Source organism: Scyliorhinus torazame, chromosome 15, assembly GCF_047496885.1.
Source record: "Scyliorhinus torazame isolate Kashiwa2021f chromosome 15, sScyTor2.1, whole genome shotgun sequence".
Classification (NCBI taxonomy): Eukaryota; Metazoa; Chordata; class Chondrichthyes; order Carcharhiniformes; family Scyliorhinidae; genus Scyliorhinus; species Scyliorhinus torazame.
Genome location: NC_092721.1, coordinates 56,539,305 through 56,560,320, shown reverse-complemented (window position 1 = coordinate 56,560,320; position 21,016 = coordinate 56,539,305). Strand labels below are relative to the sequence as shown.

Sequence of the window (21,016 nt, the reverse complement as noted above, 5' to 3'; positions counted from 1 at the left end):
ATACGGAATTGCTTCCCGATTTTCACTCCCAGGTGAAACGTAAATTGGTTGCATTTCTCCTCAGTGGGAGAAAATGGGATTTTCCGTCCCGCCACACCCATTTTCTGGTGCGACACTCCCCTGTCGGCAGCCGAATTCTCCGTCCCAGCAGCCGGCCAATGGGGTTTCCCATTGTGGGCACTCCTATGCCGCAGAACATCCATGGACGTGAGTGCGCTGCCGACGAAATGGAGAATCCAGCCCATAGTCTCCCAAAAGGAGAATTTCGCCCCCTGTAGCCATGTAAAATGGCTGCATTCCGATTAATCTGGCCAAAACCCAGTTTAAAACGGCTAACCCGAAACACTGCTAGGAAAAGCAGCCAAGAAGACACAAGCAGGCAGCTGCAGACAGGTTTGCATATTCAGCTCTGGGAACGTAGCCCAGATCGATACTCAGGGCTATCAACAGCCCATCAACCCAGGTATCCGCAGTTGCATTCAGGACTGTTTACACCTAATCTACTCAGACATCCACAGTTAAATCGGCTATCCCCGGGAACCATTGCAACATATTAGCAATTGAATACCGGGCCAGACCTGTCGGCGCCTGCAATGGCCGAAACAAAGACAGGTGAGCGACCACCCTCCCGATCGAGGAATCGCCTCACCATTGGACACATCGACCCCAGAGATTGGGGACAGAATCCAATCACTTGGGACTCAGGGTCAAGGGCCGCTCCAGGAGGCGGGTTTCCCTGACCTGGTGGGCTCTTCCTAAGTTAAGTATTGGCCAGTAGTGATAGGTTTATTATATAGAAAGTAGTATTAGGGTATTAATATTGCTTGTTGTATATAATAAATGACCGTTGTTTTAATCCTTACTAAGCGGTGTGCTGTGTTATTAATCATAACCTGAACTTGAACCACGTGGCGGTATCATAAAGATACCTGGCGACTCATGAGCAAAGGTGACCTAAACAGAGCAAATAGACTAAGGTTAAAAAGAGCAACACCCCCATCTTTCAGATTTTTGGTTAAATGTTTAGTAAATTGATTAAATGTGAATTCTAACCACAGGCCCAAGTTTTTTTTTTAATGTCATTTTGGCACACTTATTAATTGTGGATTTTCTCTCAGTTATTTCACAGAAGGATGAATCACCAATTGTGTTTGAAGCAAGGCTGAACAGCAAAATACAACTCCCCTGTGGCTCCAACACTCCTGCCAAGCACAATATTAGACTGGCGTGGTTTAGGGTATGTAACTGCATTTAACAATTTTCTACATTAAATGTAATAACATCGAAGAAATGTTATAAATGTCAACATTTTGCATGGTTCTATATTAACTGTTTCATTGAATCGCCATTGTAGACCAAGTGGTCATATGATGGCATGTTCATACAGCTAATTAAATGGTCACGTGGTGGAAGCATGGGAGTTCTCCCCGGAGTAAGATTAGAGTGTAAAAGCATGTAAGAGCTGCTTAGAGTACTTCATAAACTATTGTTGCTATAAAACCTTGGTCGCTAGTCATTGGAATCCAACAATTCTACATGGTGTTGGCAGTATGGCACAAGGACCTTGCCGCATCAACACCTACCTCGCTCGTGTTCAGCAAAGACACTGTGAATGATAGGGCTAAGTTTGAAAAATACTGGGGTGCTGGGTTATTGGACAAGTGCAAAAAGGTACAAGCAAGGAGCTTACTAAGGTTATCGAGAAGTTTGAATCTTTTCCCTTTCAAATGGAGGAGGAAAAAGAGGAGCCCGAGATATCGTTTTTAAGAAATTGAGAACATTTGCTAACTAGTGAAGAACATAATACGCGACGGGCACACATTTAACTCTACAAACCCAAAATCGGATGAATCAATGCAGCTATTTACTGCAACTTTAAAAGCTTTCGAAATAAAAATGTGCATTTGTTAACCTTACTGACGAGTTAGCCAGGGTTCGAAGTCTATAGGGTCCACAGTGTTCTTGTCTGCAAGTAACTGCTATGAGACAAAGATTTAACATTGCAATGAGCCTAAATTTAGCATGTGCATGCTATACAAGCAGTCAGAAAAAAAACAGCCACGAGTTAAGGCAGGAAACAGATATTTTCCTTCCCCAACTGCGGTGGACATCACCCTCAGAACAGAACAGTATGTTTGGCGTTTGGTAAATGCTGCAATAAATATGGCAACTGGAACCATTTTGAAAAATGCTGCAGATCAAAACCATAACAGCCCTGCCACCTGCCACATTGCAGCCAGACAGTCCTCCATAGTTTGGAGCGCGATCAAGGTGAATGAATCGGAGCTCAGTCAGAGCAACCAAACAACTGAGCCGCCAACAACACTCAACTGTGTGAGTATCAACACCGTCACAGAGAAGCGTGGGATTTTTACCACCCCGAACATTGTTTACAGCAACACAAAACTAAAATTGACATTTTAGTTGACAATTGACAATTGACATTGGAACAAAGTGCAATGTAATGCTCAGGCAAATGCTACAGGAGCTAGACCCCTTTGCAGCAACAGACCCCAACACCCAGGTGGACCTCATGGCATATGGTGGACAAACCATCCACATGGAGATGTGGCCACTCTCCACTGCACAGAGGTCGGTTTCAAGTTTCATATAGGCGACCAGAACGTGAGGCCACTGTTAGATCATCAGGGCAGCATCACATTGGCGCTGAACCGCCTTGGTCCAGAGGTACATGCAATGCCACACCAGGCCTCAGGAATGAGAGAACACAAAGACCGATTCAACTGCGACTTTATTGGTTAGATATCTGTAATATACCACACAAGACTAGATAACTTTGTACCACCAACGTCTGTGGCCTGAGAAGAGTGCCAATAGACATGAAGCAGAAAGTAGTCAATGAGCTGCATCGAATGACGATGCTGGATATCGTAATTCCCATAGATGAGGTCACAGAATGGGTTTCAGCAATGATGGACACAGTAAATAAGGAGTAAGTGACCCATGTTGGGTACCTGGTTCACCCTGAATCTGTATTTAGCAGGATTAAGCTTTAGCTGTATGATCCTGATTCCAGAGTCAGGATATGCATTGCCCCAGTTCAGTTAAACAACATGCTACTCAGACCTCATCGCCGTATGAAGATAGTGGAACAGGTGATAGTCGACATGCCCAATGCCACGGTTTTCAGCATTCTGGATGCAAAATGCGAGTTCTTGCAAACCTCGCTGGATGAAGAATTCTGGAAATTTGAAACATTCATATTTCCAGTCAACATATACTGTTTTCTTTGTTTGCCCTATGGGATCGCCACTAGCAGCAAGGACTTTCAATGGTGCATCAAGCAACTATTTGCAGACCAACCCTGCAAAATCATCGCCAATGACATCCTGGTCCGGGATCATACTGTGCAAGAACATGGTACACATCTTTGTCTCATCCGCAACAGAATTAGGATCATACAGCGAAAGCTTAATCCGGCTAAATACAGATTCAGAGTCAACCACGTACCCGACCTGGGTCACTTATTCACAGCCGATGGTGTGATGTCAGATCCACACAAGACAACGGCTATGCGACAGATGGCCAACCCCATGGACAAGCACGCTTTGCAGCGTTGTCTTAGTGTGACAAATCATAATTCTAAATCCATTCCTTGTTACAGTGAGGTCACTGGACATCTTCACCAGCTCTTCCACTAGGATGTTGAATGGTGCTGGCAGGAGCACCATACAGCGATATTTAACAGACTAAAGCAGGCACTCGCAGCCCCACCAGTTCGAGCACCTGTACTTATATCAGCAGCCCCTTCCAGCATGGTTTTGGCTGCATCCAGAATGGCTGACCAGTAGCCTTTGCTTCAAGTTTCATGTAGGCGACCAGAACGTGAGGCCATTGTTAGATCATCAGGGCAGCATCACATTGGCACACAGCATCACTGACACTGAGACTCGTTATGCTCAGTTCAGAAAGGAAAACCTCACTTGTTAGAAATTGCATGACTTCATAGATGGTCATCCTGTAAGTGTTTGAAAGTGATCATTAGCCACTCATAACTCTCTTAAAAAAGCCTCTTCACACTGTGTCTACACAATTGCAATGCATGATGCTAAAGCTACATCTTTACAATCTCAGTGTCATCTACAAATGTGGTAAGGAGCTGTACTTGATTCACTCTCCAGAACCTTCCCGCACATTGACCAAGCAGATTGTGAGGAAGACATAGATATCATGACAAAAGAGGTTCTGTCCTCTCGTAGAATTCAGAAACTCAAAGATATCCTTCAGGCGGACATCACATACAGACATCATGGCATCATCATGAGGGGCTGGCCTGCGTTGTCAAGAAAGTTTCCCCATGGGCTCTACACATTTTTCACCATTAGAGATGAACGAACCATACAGGATTGACTGATACTGCATGGGCAACGATTTGCCATTTCTACTGTCATGAAACCCTGGGCGAGTGCGGGGTCAATTCCAACCCTACAGACCCTGGAGTCTGAACACAAGTGAATTAACCAATAATTCACGTATTTTTCTGAGATCGTTGACCCTTGACTGGTCCAATGAGTTGCAGGCACCATAGTTGTAAGTTAAACATTCAAAACCAAAGTTTCAGCTCAAAACCAAAAGTCTGTAAAGTTGCACGACAGGAATTTATGGCAGCACGGTAGCACAAGTGGATAGCATTGTGGCTTCACAGCGCCAGGGTCCCAGGTTCGATTCCCCGCTGGGTCACTGTCTATGCGGAGTCTGCATGTTCTCCCCGTGTCTGCGTGGGTTTCCTCCGGGTGCTCTGGTTTCCTCCCACAGTCCAAAGATGTGCAGGTTAGGTGGATTGGCCATGATAAATTGCCCTTAGTGACCCCCCAAAAAAGGTTAAGAGGGGTTATTGGGTTACGGGGATAGGGTGGAAGTTAGGGCTTAAGTGGGTCGGTGCAGACTCCATGGGCCAAATGGCCTCCTTCTGCATTGTATGTTCTATGAATTTTTAAAAAATAAACACGGAACAGACAAGGATTTAACAAGTTCCTTACATTACTTCTCTTCAGAACTACTCCACCTAATAACTGCAACAGATGCACCCAGGGTTGGAAGTGACCAGATACAGGGGCAAGGAATCATTATGTTGACCCTCCATGCACACCGATATGAAAGGGAAATCTCCAGATGTGGACCACACAATGCACTCAAGCCACATCAAACAAAAGAACCGCTGCACCTTCATGAGCTCCCAGACCTCCCATGGTCATACACAGCAGTGACATTTTCGAATGTAATGGTAAACAACATTTAGTCTGAGTCGACTCGTATTCTGGGTGTTTTGAACTCGGCTATCTGCCAAACATGCCGAGTAACGCAGTCACCATCAAGCTCAAGAAACACTGTGCAACACAAGGCATCCCCTAGAGACACATAACAGACAACACTCGCCAATTCGTCTCCACTCTATTCAGAAACTTTGCACACACATGGGACTTTGAGCATATCACTAACAGCCCCATATACCCATAGTCAAATGGCTTTGTGGAATTGACAGTATGCTCAGCCAAGCTACTACTGGAGATGTAGCCCAAGATTAGACGGATTACTATGCTGTATTTCTTAGCTTGCAAAACATGCGAAGGCAGGGTCTGCCCTCATTGGCACAGCGACTAATCTCCAGGCACACCAGGACAACAATTCCTAATGCCAACATGCTCTTGCAGCCAATGTGAGTGGTGCCCTCAAGGAATGCTGATTAAGAGAAAAAAAGGACAATGATCACAATGCCCACAGACTTACCACTCTAACACCTGGTCAGACATTCAGGATCAAGATCACATGTGGCCATGACAAGTTGATGGTGTTACATAGCCATGCCACACAGCCAAACAGTTAGGTGGAATTTTCAGACGATGCCCATTATGTACAAAATTGGGATCACCTACTCTAGGTATTCGAACCAGCAAATGCCATAGGACAGCCATCCTGTCTACAATACAGGCCTCATACATCAGTGGGAATGGAGGCTGTACCAGAGGCCTCCGCAACAAGTCCTGCACCCACTTGGTACACCAAAGGAACGCCCCAGGTCGTCCACACTGAGGATATCAACCCAAATGCATCGCCAGCACAACCAACTGGCACAATCACACACTCAGGGTGTATGACCAAACTAAATATATGGTGCCGGGATTACGTGGAGGACGGGCCTACAGCTGGCCTTCATCATTTTAAACAACAAAACATGGGTGGGGGAGGGGAGGAGGAGACACGATGGTCTGAGCACCAGTTGCAACAACTTAATCCGTGTCTCACCCAATAGAAATTGCAATGTCTTGTTAGCCTGTTCAATCGGTATGTTATAAAATGGTTTGCACACAGTTACTGTTCGCGCACACTGTTACATCTTAGTAACACAGGTTGTCCCAACTTAAATGGGGAAAATGTACGCGGAGTGCTCACGTGATGACATGGCTACTTAAAGGGTCAGGTGTTAGAAGTGTGGTTGTTCTCTCTGGATCACGGTCAGATTGGAAGTGTGCAATCGCTGCACAGAGTACCAAATAAACTTTTACTTACTTCCTAAATAACTATTGTTGTTATAGCTTCTTGGTTGTCAGTCATTGAAACGCAGCGCATTTACAACTATATTAACAACACGAGTTTATACATAGATTAACATAGAATTTACAGTGCAGAAGGAGGCCATTCGGCCCATCGAGACTGCACCAGCTCTTGGAAAGAGCACCCAAGGTCAACACCTCCACCCGATCCCCATAACCCAGTAACCCCACCCAACACTAAGGGCACTTTTGGACACTAAGGGCAATTTATCACGGCCAATCCACCTAACCTGCACATCTTTGGACTGTGGGAGGAAACCGGAGCACCCGGAGGAAACCCACGCACACACGGGGAGGATGTGCAGACTCCGCACAGACAGTGACCCAAGCCGGAATCGAACTCGGGACCCTGGAGCTGTGAAGCAATTGTGCTATCCACAATGCTACCGTGCTGCCCCATCCACAATGCTACCGTGCTGCCCCATCCACAATGCTACCGTGCTGGTTAGGAAGTACTGAAGTTTCTGATCAATGTTGGATGCACGTTAAATGTGTACAGTACTTAACGTTAAGAAAAGAAGACAAGGGTATCTGGAGCTGATGTGGTCTTATGACATCACTTAAGGCCATTGGTTCAGATACAGCGCAGGCATTATAAATAGACAGTACCTCTCCGACTTGGATGTCTCTGCCTAATCTAATATGTTGATTTATTTTTAAGATAACATCAAAATACTATTGCATAAAAATTGATATAAAGCCAGGCAAGCCAATTTTAAACCACTTAAAGGATGCATTTGGGAAAGGTAAATTTCTTGCTGACAGTCTGTAGGGGACTGCATTGTGGGCAATGGTCTGTACGCCGCCCGTGGTTCCCCATTCATTAATGTTAATGGACAAGAAATCTTGAACACCAAGTGTACAATCACTGCCATCACCACCCCTACTATGTTACTGTCAAGAGAAGTTCCATATCAGGAGCGCACAATTGTACAGTTCACTTTTTATGTGCTAAATATACTTCTGACTGTTTAAGGACGTCAACATTTTCTGTGAACTTGATTTACTATTTCATTAATCTTAAATGGCAAACGACATGGATGTCCATTGTCTCCACATCATGTAAACTGGTTGTTTGTAACTTGATGTTCAGAACTAACTGCCATCATTTGACTTGTACATAAAGGAAAAATAGTCAGCAGTTGATGAGATACAAAGGTCCTGATATTTTTTGTTATGAGTGCGGAGGAGAAATGGGTGAAATGGGGGGAGGGGGGGGATTAGATCCAGAAATGCTCAGGACTCTGCACGGTCTGACTCTATGAGCTGGATTTTCAAATGACAACAGATTAGGATCCCATGTGGACGCGATCTAAAAATCGCAGTCCTGGTGGTCATCCCTGAATCCTGATGCTTTTTGGGCAGTCTGGTATTTCTGAACCGAGTCCAAATTCTGAAACTCTCTTCCTAACAGCACTATAGTTATTCCTACCTCAATTGGACTGCAGTGGTCCAAGAAGGTGGCCCACAATCACCTTAAGGGTGATTGGGCTTTAGCAACAAATGCTAAAGCCAAATAGCTGGTCTTGCCGGCGATGCCAACATTCCCCAAAATAATAAATTAAAAATTAAAAACTTACAAACCAGCGCCACAGCCAAATGTGGGATCTTCCCCATAGATTGGCTTATTGTCCTTTACAGGGGTAATTGAGGTGGTTGTAAATTTTAAATAGTCAGATGTCGTAGACATTTGAGTTAATTCATAGATGTATAGAAAATACGAGAAGGAGGAGGCCTTTTGGCCCTTCGAGCCTGCTCCGCCATTCATCACAGTCATGGCTGATCATCCAATTCAGTAGTCTGCTTTCCCCCCATAGCCTTTGATCCTATTCTCCCCTAGTGCTATATCTCACCGCCTCTTGAATATATTCAATGTTTTAGCATAAACTACTTCCTGTTGTCGTGTTGGGTGTTCTGGTCTACAAACAGGTCAACACGAATGGAGATGGTGTAACTCTATTTTATTAACAACTCAACTGTAATAACATACTGTAAAGATGAGACATGAAGGTTCAGTTAGGGCGCTCGAGAGTTACAAGTTAGCTAGGGAGGACCTAAAGAGAGAGCTAAGAAGAGCCAGGAGGGGACATGAGAAGACTTTGGCAGGTAGGATCAAGGATAACCCTAAAGCTTTCTACAGATATGTCAGGAATAAAAGAGTAGGGCCAGTCAAGGACAGGAGTGGGAAGTTGTGCGAGGAGTCCGAGGAGATAGGAGAGGTGCTAAATGAATATTTTTCATCAGTATTCACACAGGAAAAATATAGTGTTGTCAAGGAGAATATTGAGATTCAGGCTACTAGACTAGAAGGGCTTGAGGTTCATAAGGAGGAGGTTTTAACAATTCTGGAATGTATGAAAATAGATAAGTCCACTGGGCAGGTTGGGATTTATCCTAGGATTCTCTGGGAAGTTAGCGAGGAGATTGCTGAGCCTTTAGCTTTGATCTTTAAGTCATCTTTGTCTACAGGAATAGTGCCAGAAGACTGGAGGATAGCAAATGTTGTCCCCTTGTTCAAGAAGGGAAGTAGAGACAACCCCGGTAACTATAGACCAGTGAGCCTTACTTCTGTTGTGGGCAAAATCTTGGAAAGGTTTGTAAGAGATAGGATGTATAATCATCTGGAAAGGAATAATTTGATTACAGATAGTCAACACGGTTTAGTGAAGGGTAGGTCGTGCCTCACAAACCTTATAGAGTTCTTTGAGAAGTTGACTAAACAGGTGGATGAGGGTAAAGCAGTTGATGTGGTGTATATGGATTTCAGTAAAGCGTTTGATAAGGTTCCCCATGGTAGGCTACTGCAGAAAATATGGAGGCATAGGATTCGGGGTGATTTAGCAGTTTGGATCAGAAATTGGCTTCCTGGAAGAAGTGGTGGTTGATGGGAAATGTTCAGACTGGAGTCCAGTTACGAGTGGTGTACCACAAGGATCTGTTTTGGGGCCACTGCTGTTTGTCATTTTTATAAATGACCTGGAGGAGGGTGTAGAAGGATGGGTGAGTAAATTTGCAGATGACACTAAAGTTGGTGGAGTTGTGGACAGTGCGGAAGGATGTTACAAGTTACAGAGGGACATAGTTAAGCTGCAGCGCTGGGCTGAGAGGTGGCAAATTGAGTTTAATGCAGAAAAGTGTGAGGTGATTCATTTTGGAAGGAATAACAGGAAGACAGCGTACTGGGCTAATGGTAAGATTCGTGGCAGTGTGGATGAGCAGAGAGATCTCGGTGTCCATGTGCAGAGATCCCTGAAAGGTGCCACCCTGGTTGAGAGGGTTGTTAAGAAGGCGTATGGTGTGTTAGCTTTTATTGGTAGAGGGATTGATTTTCGGAGCCATGAGGTCATGTTGCAGCTGTACAAAACTCTGGTGCGGCCACATTTGGAGCATGCGTGCAATTCTGGTCGCCGCATTATAGGAAGGATGTGGATGCATTGGAAAGGGTGCAGAGGAGATTTACCAGAATGTTGCCTGGTATGGAGGGAAGATCTTATGAGGAAAGGCTGAGGGACTTGAGGCTGTTTTCGTTAGAGAGAAGAAGGTTAAGAGGTGACTTAATTGAGGCATACAAGATGATCAGAGGATTGGATAGGGTGGACAGTGAGAGCATTTTTCCTCAGATGCTGATGTCTAGCGTGAGGGGACATAGCTTTAAATTGAGGGGAGATAGATATAGGACAGATGTCAGAGGTAGGTTCTTTACTCAGAGAGTAGTTAGGGCATGGAATGCCCTGCCTGCAAAAGTAGTGGACTCGCCAACACTAAGGGCATTCAAATGGTCATTGGATAGACATATGGATGATAAGGGAATCGTGTAGATGGGCTTTAGAGTGGTTTCACAGGTCGGCGCAACATCGAGGGCCGAAGGGCCTGTACTGCGCTGTAATGTTCTATGTTCTATGTTCTATACTGTAAGCTTGGCAATAGGCCCGTGGACAGTGGGGCCGAGCGACAGGCCAGCAAGGCGAGGCTGAAGTCAGATCCTGCATCAGCAGCCTTGCAGGTGAGCCTTTTTACAATGTGGACGCCCTTCTCTGCTTGGCCATTTGACTGAGGGTGCAGGGGACTGAACGTCACGTGTGCAAAGTTGTATGTACTAGCGAAGGAAGACCATTCCTGACTCGCGAAGCAGGGGCCATTGTCTGACATCACGGTGAGCAGAATGCCATGGCGAGCAAAGGTCTCCTTACTGGCCTGGATAACAACCGATGACGTGGTGTCGTGCAGGCGTATGACCTCAGGATAGCTGGAAAAGTAGTCGATGATGATGATGTAGTCCCTGCTGAGCGCATGGAACAGGTCCACGCCCACCTTCGACCATGGGGACGTGACCAACTCATGGGGCTGAAGGGTCTCACGTGGTTGTGCCGGATGGAACCGCTGACAGGTGGAACAATTGAGCACAGTGTTGGCAATGTCGTCATTTATTCTCGGCCAGTATACAGCCTCTCGGGCCCTCCGTCGGCACTTCTCAACGCCGAGATGGCCTTCGTGCAGCTGTTCTAAGACAAGCCCGTGCATGCTGTGTGGGATCACAATGCGGTCCAGCTTCAGGAGGACACCATCCACGACTGCCAAGTCATCCCGAATGTTGTAAAACTGTGGGCATTGTCCCTTGAGCCACCCGTCCATCATGTGGCGCATTACACGTTGCAGAAGGGGGTCAGCCGCAGTCTCACGGCGAATGTGGGCAAGGCGTTCGTCAGTGGCCGGCAGATTGGCAGAAGTGAAGGCTACATGTGCGTCGACTTGGCCAATGAACCCTTCTGGGTCGGACGGAGTGTCGACTGCCCTGGACAGAGTGTCTGCTATGATCAGGTCCTTACCCGGGGTGTATAGAAGTTGGAAGTCGTACCTCCGGAGTTTGAGCAGAATGCGCTGGAGGCGAGGGGTCATGTCATTAAGGTCCTTTTGGATGATGCCAACCAGCGGGCGATGGTCGGTCTCCACAGTGAACTGGGGAAGGCCATACACATAGTCGTGGAACATGTCAACGACAGTCAACAGGCCTAGGCACTCCTTCTCAATTTGTGCATAGCGCTGCTCTGTGGGGGTCATGGCACGTGACGCATAGGCGACAGAGGCCCATGATGAGGCGTCATCTCGTTGCAGGAGGACCGCCCCAATGCCGGATTGGCTGGCGTCAGTCGAGATCTTCGTCTCCCTTGCAGGATCGAAGAACGCCAGTACCGGGGCGGTGGTAAGCTTGACCTTGAGCTCCTCCCATTCACGCTGGTGGCTGGGAAGCCACTGGAATTCAGTTGTCTTCCTGACAAGGTGCCGGAGAGCTGTGGTGTGGGAGGTTAGGGATGAATTTTCCCAGGAAGTTGACCATTCCTAGGAAGCGTAGCACCGCCTTCTTTTCTGTCGGCTTCTGCATAGCCATGGTGGCTGCCACCTTGTCGGCATCCAGCCGCACACACAACCGGGAGATGTGGTTCCCCCAAGAATTTGAGCTTGGTTTGGCCAAAAGCACATTTGGCTCTGTTAAGGCGCAGGCCCTGGTCCCGTATCCGTTGAAAGACGCGTTGGAGGCGACTGATATGCTCCTGCGGTGTGGTAGACCAAATAATGATATCGTCCACATAGACGTGCACGCCTTCGATGCCCTCCATCATCTGTTCCATGATGCGATGGAAAACTTCAGATGCTGACATGATTCCAAATGGCATCCTATTGTAGCAGTATCTGCCAAATGGAGTGTTGAAGGTACACAGCTTCCTGCTGGACTGATCCAATTGAATTTGCCAGAAGCCCTTTGAGGCATCAAGCTTGGTGAATATTTTTGCCTGAGCCATCTCGCACGTGATCTCCTCACGTTTAGGTATAGGGTAATGCTCCCTCATTATATTGCGATTTAAGTCTTTTGGGTCAATACAGATCCGGAGCTCGCCGGAAGGCTTCTTGACGCACACCATGGAGCTGACCCATGCAGTTGGCTCCGTCACCCGGGAAAGCACTCCTTGGTCCTGAAGGTCCTGCAGATGCTGCTTGAGGCGGTCCTTGAGGGGTGCTGGGACTCTGCGAGGTGCATGAACTACCGGGGTGGCATCCTGTTTGAGCAGGATTTTGTATGTGGAGGGCAGTGTACCCATGCCCTCGAAAGCATCCTGGTTGTGAGAGAGGATTGAGTTTAGTTGCGCCCTGAATTCCGCATCTTGGAAGTCAGACGTGCCTTCCGGAGAGAGAGCGTGTACTCGCTGAATGAGTTGGAGGAGTTTGCACGCCTGTGCGCCCAGCAGAGAGTCCTTTGAAGAGCCCACGATCTCGAAGGGTAGGATGGCTCTACGCGAGTTGTGCGTCACTTCGAGTTGGCACGACCCCGTGGCGGGGATGACGTTGCCATTATAGTCGACCAGTTGACAGATGGATGGAAGAATTGCTGGCTTGACCCTCAGGGTTTGAAGTGCTGACCATGCAAGGAGATTTGCGGAAGCACCCGTGTCCAGGCGGAATGTGATCTGAGATCGGTTGACCGTCAGGGTGGCACACCACTCGTCATCCGGATCAATGCTGTGCACCGACAGCGGCTGGTGCGTTTGACTCGGGGACAGCTTGTTCTTGTTGATGACAGCAATGCGGAAAGGCTCCCTGTCCTCAGTGTCACTGGTCTGTATGATGTCAGGATCGGACTCGGTGAACGTGGGTAGAATTTCCCGAACATTTCTGAGAGGCTGGTTAAACTGTTGCGAGTTGGCAGGCTGAGGTGCTCAACAGCAGGCAGCATAGTGGCCAAGCCTGCCACAGCATAGGCATTGTCGCGCTTTGGCCGGACATTGCCGCTTTAAATGGGCGGAACCACAGTTGCCGCACGTCATGACGTCAGTTCGTTCGTTGCGCCACCGCGTATGCGCGGTGCGGTCCTGCGTAGTGCGCGCCTGCGCATCGTGTTCCTCCGCGTCAACGTCCCCTCTTTTGGTGCGGGAGGCCTCGGAAAGCGCGCGAAACGGCCGCCCTCCTCCAAGCCGCGGGCCGGGAGGTACTCGATCGTCTGGACCTGAACCGCCTCGTGGGGCCCCTGCCACGCCGTTTCAGCCGCCTGGATGTGTGAGTACCGGCGGTGGCATTCTCATGCAGGACGCAGGTCTCGATGGCCGTCGCTAGGGTGAGTTGCTTGATTTTAAGAAGCTACTGGTGCAGGGTGTCCGACATGACCCCGAAAACTATCTGGTCGCGTATCATGGAGTCAGAGGTGGGCCCATAGCAGCAGGACTGCGCGAGGATGCGGAGGTGCGGTAAATAAGACTGGAAAGGCTCGTCCTAACCCTGCAGGCACTGCTGGAACAGGTACCTTTCGAAGCTTACGTTAACTTCGACGCTGAAGTGTTCATCAAATTTTCGGAGCACCGTCTTGTATTTGGTTTTGTCCTCACCGTCCGCGAATGTAAGGGAGTTAAAGATGTGGATGGCGTGTTGCCCTGCCGTGGAGAGAAGAAGGGCAATCTTCCTGTTGTCCGGTGCATTCTCTCTGTCTGTGGCCTCTAAGAAGAGCTGGAAGCGCTGTTTAAAAAGCTTCTATTTCACCCCGAGATTGCCAGCGATGCGTAGCGGTGGCGGCGGGTTGATGTTCTCCATGCTGCAGGATGGCGGATTGCTGATAAGTTGCAGGTAGGTCTCACAGGGGATAGTATGCGTCCACTCCTGGAACCATGTCGTGTTGGGTGTTCTGGTCTACAAACAGGTCAACACGGCTGGAGATGGTGTAACTCTATTAACAACTCAACTGTAATAACCCACTGTAGAATAGAATTTACAGTGCAGAAGGAGGCCATTCGGCCCATCGAGTCTGCACCGGCTCTTAGAAAGAGCACCCTACCCAAGGTCAACACCTCCCTATCCCCATAACCCAGAAACCCCACCCAACACTAAGGGCAATTTTGGACACTAAGGGCAATTTATCATGGCCAATCCACCTAACCTGCACATCTTTGGACTGTGGGTGGAAACCGGAGCACCCGGAGGAAACCCACGCACACACGGGGAGGATGTGCAGACTCCGCACAGACAGTGACCCAAACCGGAATCGAACCTGGGACCCTGGAGCTGTGAAGCAATTGTGCTATCCACAAGGCTACCGTGCTGCCCCACTGTAAGCTTGGGTACGTGCATTACCAGCTTATCTGTGGACCCTGTCCTATCACTATCTAGGTGAGGCACTCAGCACATGGTGAATGTCTGAGAGGCAGGCTGTGAGCTCTGTGCTCTGAGCTGGCTGCTGCTAGAATGAGCGGGAACTCTGGTGTCCCCTGTCTTTATAGTGCGTGTGCTCTCACTGGTGATTGGCTGCGATGTTGTGTAGGCTGGTTGGTCCTACTGTATGTCCATCAGTGTGTAAGTGTGTGTGTGATTGCACCATGATATGCTGATGTATATCATGACACCTCTGGTAATGAATTCCACAGGCTCACCACTCTTTGGGTGAAGAAATGTTACCTCATCTCCTGAATCCTCAGACTGTGACCGTGGTTCTGGACAAATCCACCATTGGTAACATCTTCCCTGCATCTACCCTGTCTAGTCCTGTTAGAATGTTATAAGTCTCTGTGAAATTCCCCCTCATTCTTCTGAACTCCAGCGAGAACAATTCCAACCTAGTCAATCTCTCCTCATATGACAGTCCCGCCATCCCTGGAATCAGTTTGGTAAACCTTTGCTGCAATACCTTGAGAGCAAGAACATCCTTCCTCAGAAAAGGAGACCAAAACTGCACACAATATTCTTGGTGTGGCCTCACCAACGCCCTGTATAATTGCGGCAACACATCCCTGCTTATGTACTCGAAACCTCTCGCAATGAAGGCCAACATACCATTAGCCTTCTTTGCCGCCTGCTGCACCTGCGTGCTTACCTTCAGTGATTGGTGCATAAGGACACCCAGGTCCCGCTGCACACTCCCCTCTCTCAATTTACAACATAGAGCATAGAACATAGAACAGTACAGCACAGAACATGCCCTTCGGCCCTCGATGTTGTGCTGAGCCTTGTCCGAAACCAAGATCAAGCTATCCCATTCCCTGTCATTCTGGTGTGCTCCATGTGCCTATCCAATAACCGCTTGAAAGTTCCCAAAGTGTCCGACTCCACTATCACAGCAGGCAGTCCATTCCACACCCTAACCACTCTCTGAGTAAATAACCTACCTCGGACATCCCTCCTATATCTCCCACCCTGAATCTTATAATTATGCCCCCTTGTAACAGCTACATCACCCGAGGAAATAGTCTCTGAACGTCCACTCTATCTTTCCCCCTCATCATCTTATAAACCTCTATTAAGTCGCCTCTCATCCTCCTCCGCTCCAAAGAGAAAAGCCCTAGCTCCCTCAACCTTTCCTCATAAGACCTATCCTCCAAACCAGGCAGCATTGTGGTAAATCTCCTTTGCACCCTTTCTAATGCTTCCACATCCTTCCTGTGAGGTGACCAGAACTGCACACAGTATTCCAAATGTGGTCTCACCAGGGTCCTGTACAGTTGCAGCATAACCCCACGGCTCTTAAACTGAAGCTCCCTGTTAATAAATGCTAATAGACTGTAGGCCTTCTTCACGGCTCTATCCACTTGAGTGGCAACCTTCAGAGATCAGTGGACATGAACCACAAGGTCGCTCTGTTCCTCCATATTCCTCAGAACCCTGTCGTTGACCCTGTAATCCGCATTCAAATTTTTCCTACCAAAATGAATCACCTCGCACTTCAGGGTTAAACTCCATCTGACATTTTTCGGCCCAGCTCTGCATCCTATCAATATCAGCTTCCATCCTCGCTCCCTAAAGTCCTGTTTTAAATCCCTGTCCCTTCCCTTACCTATGTCGTTGGTACCGATGTGTAGCACGACTTGTGACTGTTCCCCCTCCCCCTCAAGGATTCTGGAAACACGGTCCAAGACGTTAAGGACCCTGGCACCCGGGAGGCAACATACTATCCGTGAGTCTCTTTTGTTGCCACATAAACACGTCTATCTGTCCCTCTAACTATCGAGTCCCCAATAACTATTGCTCTCCTGCTCTCCCTCCTTCCCTTCTGAGCCACAGGGACAGACTCAGTGCTAGAGATCCATTCACCATGGCTTACCCCTGGTAGGTCGTCCCCCTCAACTGTATCCAAAACGGTATACTTGTTACTGAGGGGAACGACCACAGAGGATCCCTGCACTGACTGCTTCCTCCCAGCCCCTCTCACCGTCACCCATCTATCTTGATTCTTCGGAGTAGCTACATCCCTGAAGCTACTATCTATGACCACCGCTGCCTTCTGAATGATCCGAAGTTCATCCAGCTGGAACTCCAGTTCCCTAACGTGGTTTCTGAGGAGCTGGAGATGGGTGCACTTCCCGCAGGTGAAATCAGCAGGGACACTGACGGCGTCCCTCTCCTCAAACATTCTGCAGGAGGAACATTGCACTGCCTTCCCTGCCATCCCCGCTAGATAACTTGCGGATAAAACAAGAAAAAGAAAGAAAGAAAGAAAGAGCTTACCTGACATTCACTCAACCCCTTAGGTGAGAGGAGGTGGAAGGGTGGGGGACACTACAAATGTAGTGTCTCGGGTTTAGGAACCGCCCAACTTAAATACAGGTAAAAATAAAACACTTAACCAGCAACCACTGCGCCCCGCACGAGAACAGCAATCAGCTGTTATGGGCCCACACAAACAATTTAAATCTTTACTACTTACCCAGCAGTCACTCTGTCCTCACTCTGACCAGATTCAGTTGGAAACTCCCAACAGTACGTTTTTTAAGAATTTACTCCCCTTATCAGCAAGCACTCACTCAGCAACCACTGCGCCCCGCACGATAACAGCAATCAGCTGTTATGGGCCCGCGCAAACAATTTAAATCTTTACTACTTGCCCAGCAGTCACTCTGTCCTCACTCCGACCGGATTCAGCTGGAAACCCCCAACAGTGAGTTTTTTTAAAAATGTACTCCCCTTCTCAGCAAGCACTCACTCAACAACTATTGCACCCCACACTATAACACTATTTCAGGTCGTAATCTACCTTCCTGTTTTTGCTTCCAAAGTGAATAACCTCACACTTATCCAAATTATACTGCATCTGCCATTGATTTGATCACTCGCCCAACCTGTCCAGATCATGCTGTATGATCTCTGCATCCTCGTCACAATTCACACTCCCACCCAACTTGGTATCATCTGCAACCTTTGAGATGTTACATTTTGTTCCCTCATCCAAATCATTAATATATAATGTGAATAGCTGTGGTCCCAGCACCTATCCCTGTGGCACCTCAATAGTTACTGCCTGCCAATTTGAAAAGGACCCATTAATTCCAACCAGTTTTCTATCCACCTCAATACACTTCCCCCAATTCCATGCACTTTAATTGTGCACGCTAATCTCTTACGCAGGACTTTGGCAAACACCTTCTGAAAGTCCAAATACACCTCATCAACTGGCTCCCCCTTGTCAACTGTACTGGTTGCATCTTCAAAGAATTCCAACAGATTTGTCAAGCATGATTTCTCCTTCATAAATCCATGCTGACTCTGACTGATACTGCCACTGCTTTCTAAATGTTCTGCTATAAAATCCTTGATAATGGATTCAAGAATTTTCCGCACTACCAATATTAGGCTTATTGGTCTATAATTCCATTTTCTCTCTACCTCCCTTTATGAATATTGGAGTGACATTAGCTACCTTCCAATCTTTAGGAACTGTTTCAGAGTCTATAGAATCCTGGAAGATGACCACCACTATTTCCAGAACCACCTCTAAAAGATTAAAAGCATTTTTGTGATTTACCTTTTTAGCTCTTGGGAGTGGGCTACACCTTCCATTTGAAGCACAGGTGTCCATGTGGTGATGACATGCCAAAGTTGTGTTAGTTAGGGGATTCTAAAATAATGAAGAGGTAAAGTCAGCATGGCATTCCCTGCTGGGAGTCTTGAGGTGATTGTGTTTCCATAGAACTGCTACCCTGGTAAATGATTATTTTAACAAACACTGATCCCACTCTCAAATGTTTACTGCTGAGTCTAAAGATTACCTGATATTAAAGTGGTTGGAATTGATGTGGTATAGAAACATCTTTTGTCGTACAAACAGAAAGATCAGGAAACACTACTCCAGCATTGTTCAAAGGACAGATGTCATGATCTTTAATCAAAGGATGATGATGACTCCAACAAGCCGTGGTCCAGAATATAATATTATGGAGATAATATGGTGTATTAGTATTGAGCACAGTGCCACATAATTGATACATTTATACAGATAAATTATAGAATCCTTTGCGATGTTGAACATTTGTCTGATAGTTAACCTAGCAAAATTGATTTGACTCTTATGTTTCTTTTTATTTCAAAAGAAAAACAATGGAACTTTAGAAAAGCTTCTTCATTCAAATAGGCTTCGACCTGAAATTAATAGCCAATACAAAGATAGAATCCAACTAGGAGCAAACTATAGTTTGGAGATCAATCCTGTCCTGACAGTGGATGATGGAGATTTTGTATGTCAGGTAGTGACATTGCACGATCGAGAAACCAACATTACAATTAAAGTCAATGTATTTGGTAAGTCTGCTGAAAAATAGAATGTTTAAATCATACTATAGTTATTTTCATGGTAAGTGATCTGTTACTGTATTTTAAATTAACTCAGAAGACACATTTGTGATATTGATATTTTTTTGGGACTAGCTTGACATTTGATAATAATAATAACATTTATTAGTGTCACAAGTAGACTTACATTAATGCTGCAATGAAGTTACTGTGAAAATCCTCCAGTCGCCACACTCCAGTGCTCGTTTGTGTACACAGAGAGAGAATTCAGAATGTCCAATTCGCCTAACAAGCACGTATTTCGGGAATTGTGGGAAGAAACCGGAGCACCCGGAGGAAACCCACGCAGACACGGGGAGAACGTGCAGCCTCTGCGCAGATAGTGACCCAAGCCAGGAATCGAATTCGGGTCACTCGTGCTGTGAAGCAAGAGTGCTAACCACTGTGCTACCGTGCCGCCTATGTGCCGCCCATTGTGTCGCCCTTCAGGGATTTTTTCATGACTTTGCTTCTGTACTTCTGCTTGATGGCAAAGCATGTCATGGAACAGAGTATAAGGGTCAGTATGCATAATTCATGGCAAACCTAATTTTCCAGGGTTAATCGGAATTGAGAGCACCGCAAGTCAGGTACACAGATCCCCTTGCACAATTCCCTTCTCTTTGCACTTGTTGAGTAAGACTTAAAGTCAGGAACAAAAATTATTGCGGAGTGCAGTTGTTACATTAGTGGATCTGTAACCCAGAGAACATGCGATCAAATTCTACGACAACAGTTTGAATTTAGTTTAAGTAACACAGATATAAAAATGCTGTTTTCCATAAACATTACCATGAAGCTGGCAGAAAATTGTCTGGAAAATTAATGTGTTTAGAGTAGTGGGTCTGCTGTTCTAATCCAAATCAGGCCTATATGTGACTCCAATCGCAAACCAATGTGGTTAAGTGTTAATTGCTCTCTCAATGGTCCATTCACTTGTAAGTAGGTAAAGTTGCCATAGTCTCAGATGACCACAGGCTGTTTTCCCCTTCAAAGAAGAACAAAGAAAAATACAGCACAGGAACAGGCACTTCAGCCCTCCAAGCCTGTGCCGACCATGCTGCCCATCTGAACTAAAATCTTCTGCACTTCCGGGGTCCGTATCCCTCTATTCCCTTCCTATTCATGTATTTGTCAAGATGCCCCTTAAATGTCACTATCGTCCCTGCTTCCACCACCTTCTCCGGCAGCAAGTTCCAGGCACCCACTACCCTCTGTGTAAAAATCTTGCCTCATACATCGCCTCTAAACCTTGCCCCTCGCACCTTAAACCTATGCCCCCAAGTAATTGACTCCTCTACCCTGGGAAAAAGCTCTGACTATCCACACTGTCTTTGCCCCTCATAAATGTATAGACCGCTATCAGGTCGCCCCTCAATCTCCATCGTTCCAGTGAGAACAAACCGAGTTTATTCAACCTCTCATCATAGCTAATGCCCTCCATACCAGGCAACATCCTGGTAAATCTCTTCTGCACCCTCTCTCAAGCCTCCACATCCTTCTGGCAGTGTGGCAACCAGAATTGAACACTATACTCCAAGTATAGTGGCCTAACTAAGGTTTGATACCAGCTGCAACATGACTTGCTAATTTTTATACTCAATTCCCCAGCCAATGAAGGCAAGCATGCCATATGCCTTCTTGACTACCTTCTCCACCTGTGTTGCCCCTTTCAGTGACCTGTGGACCTGTACACCTAGATCTCTCTGACTGTCAATATTCTTGAGGGTCCTACCATTCACTTTATATGCCCTACCTGCATTTGACCTTCCAAATTACATTAATCTCTTTGTGGAAGAGAGCTGACTGGTGGTGATTTAAATTGAGGATCACCACACCTCAGACGAGGGGCAAGGTTGAGAAGGCAGGGC

General features: G+C 46.9%; 1 protein-coding gene across 1 annotated transcript in view; it reads left to right on the top strand.

The window, feature by feature from the left end:
* LOC140391389 (T-cell surface protein tactile-like) overlaps positions 1 to 21,016 on the top strand; it is a 187,607-nt gene that overhangs the window by 61,281 nt on the left and 105,310 nt on the right. The window contains exons 3-4 of the mRNA XM_072475937.1: positions 1,119 to 1,237; positions 18,908 to 19,115. Coding sequence (XP_072332038.1) covers positions 1,119 to 1,237; positions 18,908 to 19,115 — 327 coding nt within the window. The remainder of the gene's footprint in view (positions 1 to 1,118; positions 1,238 to 18,907; positions 19,116 to 21,016) is intronic.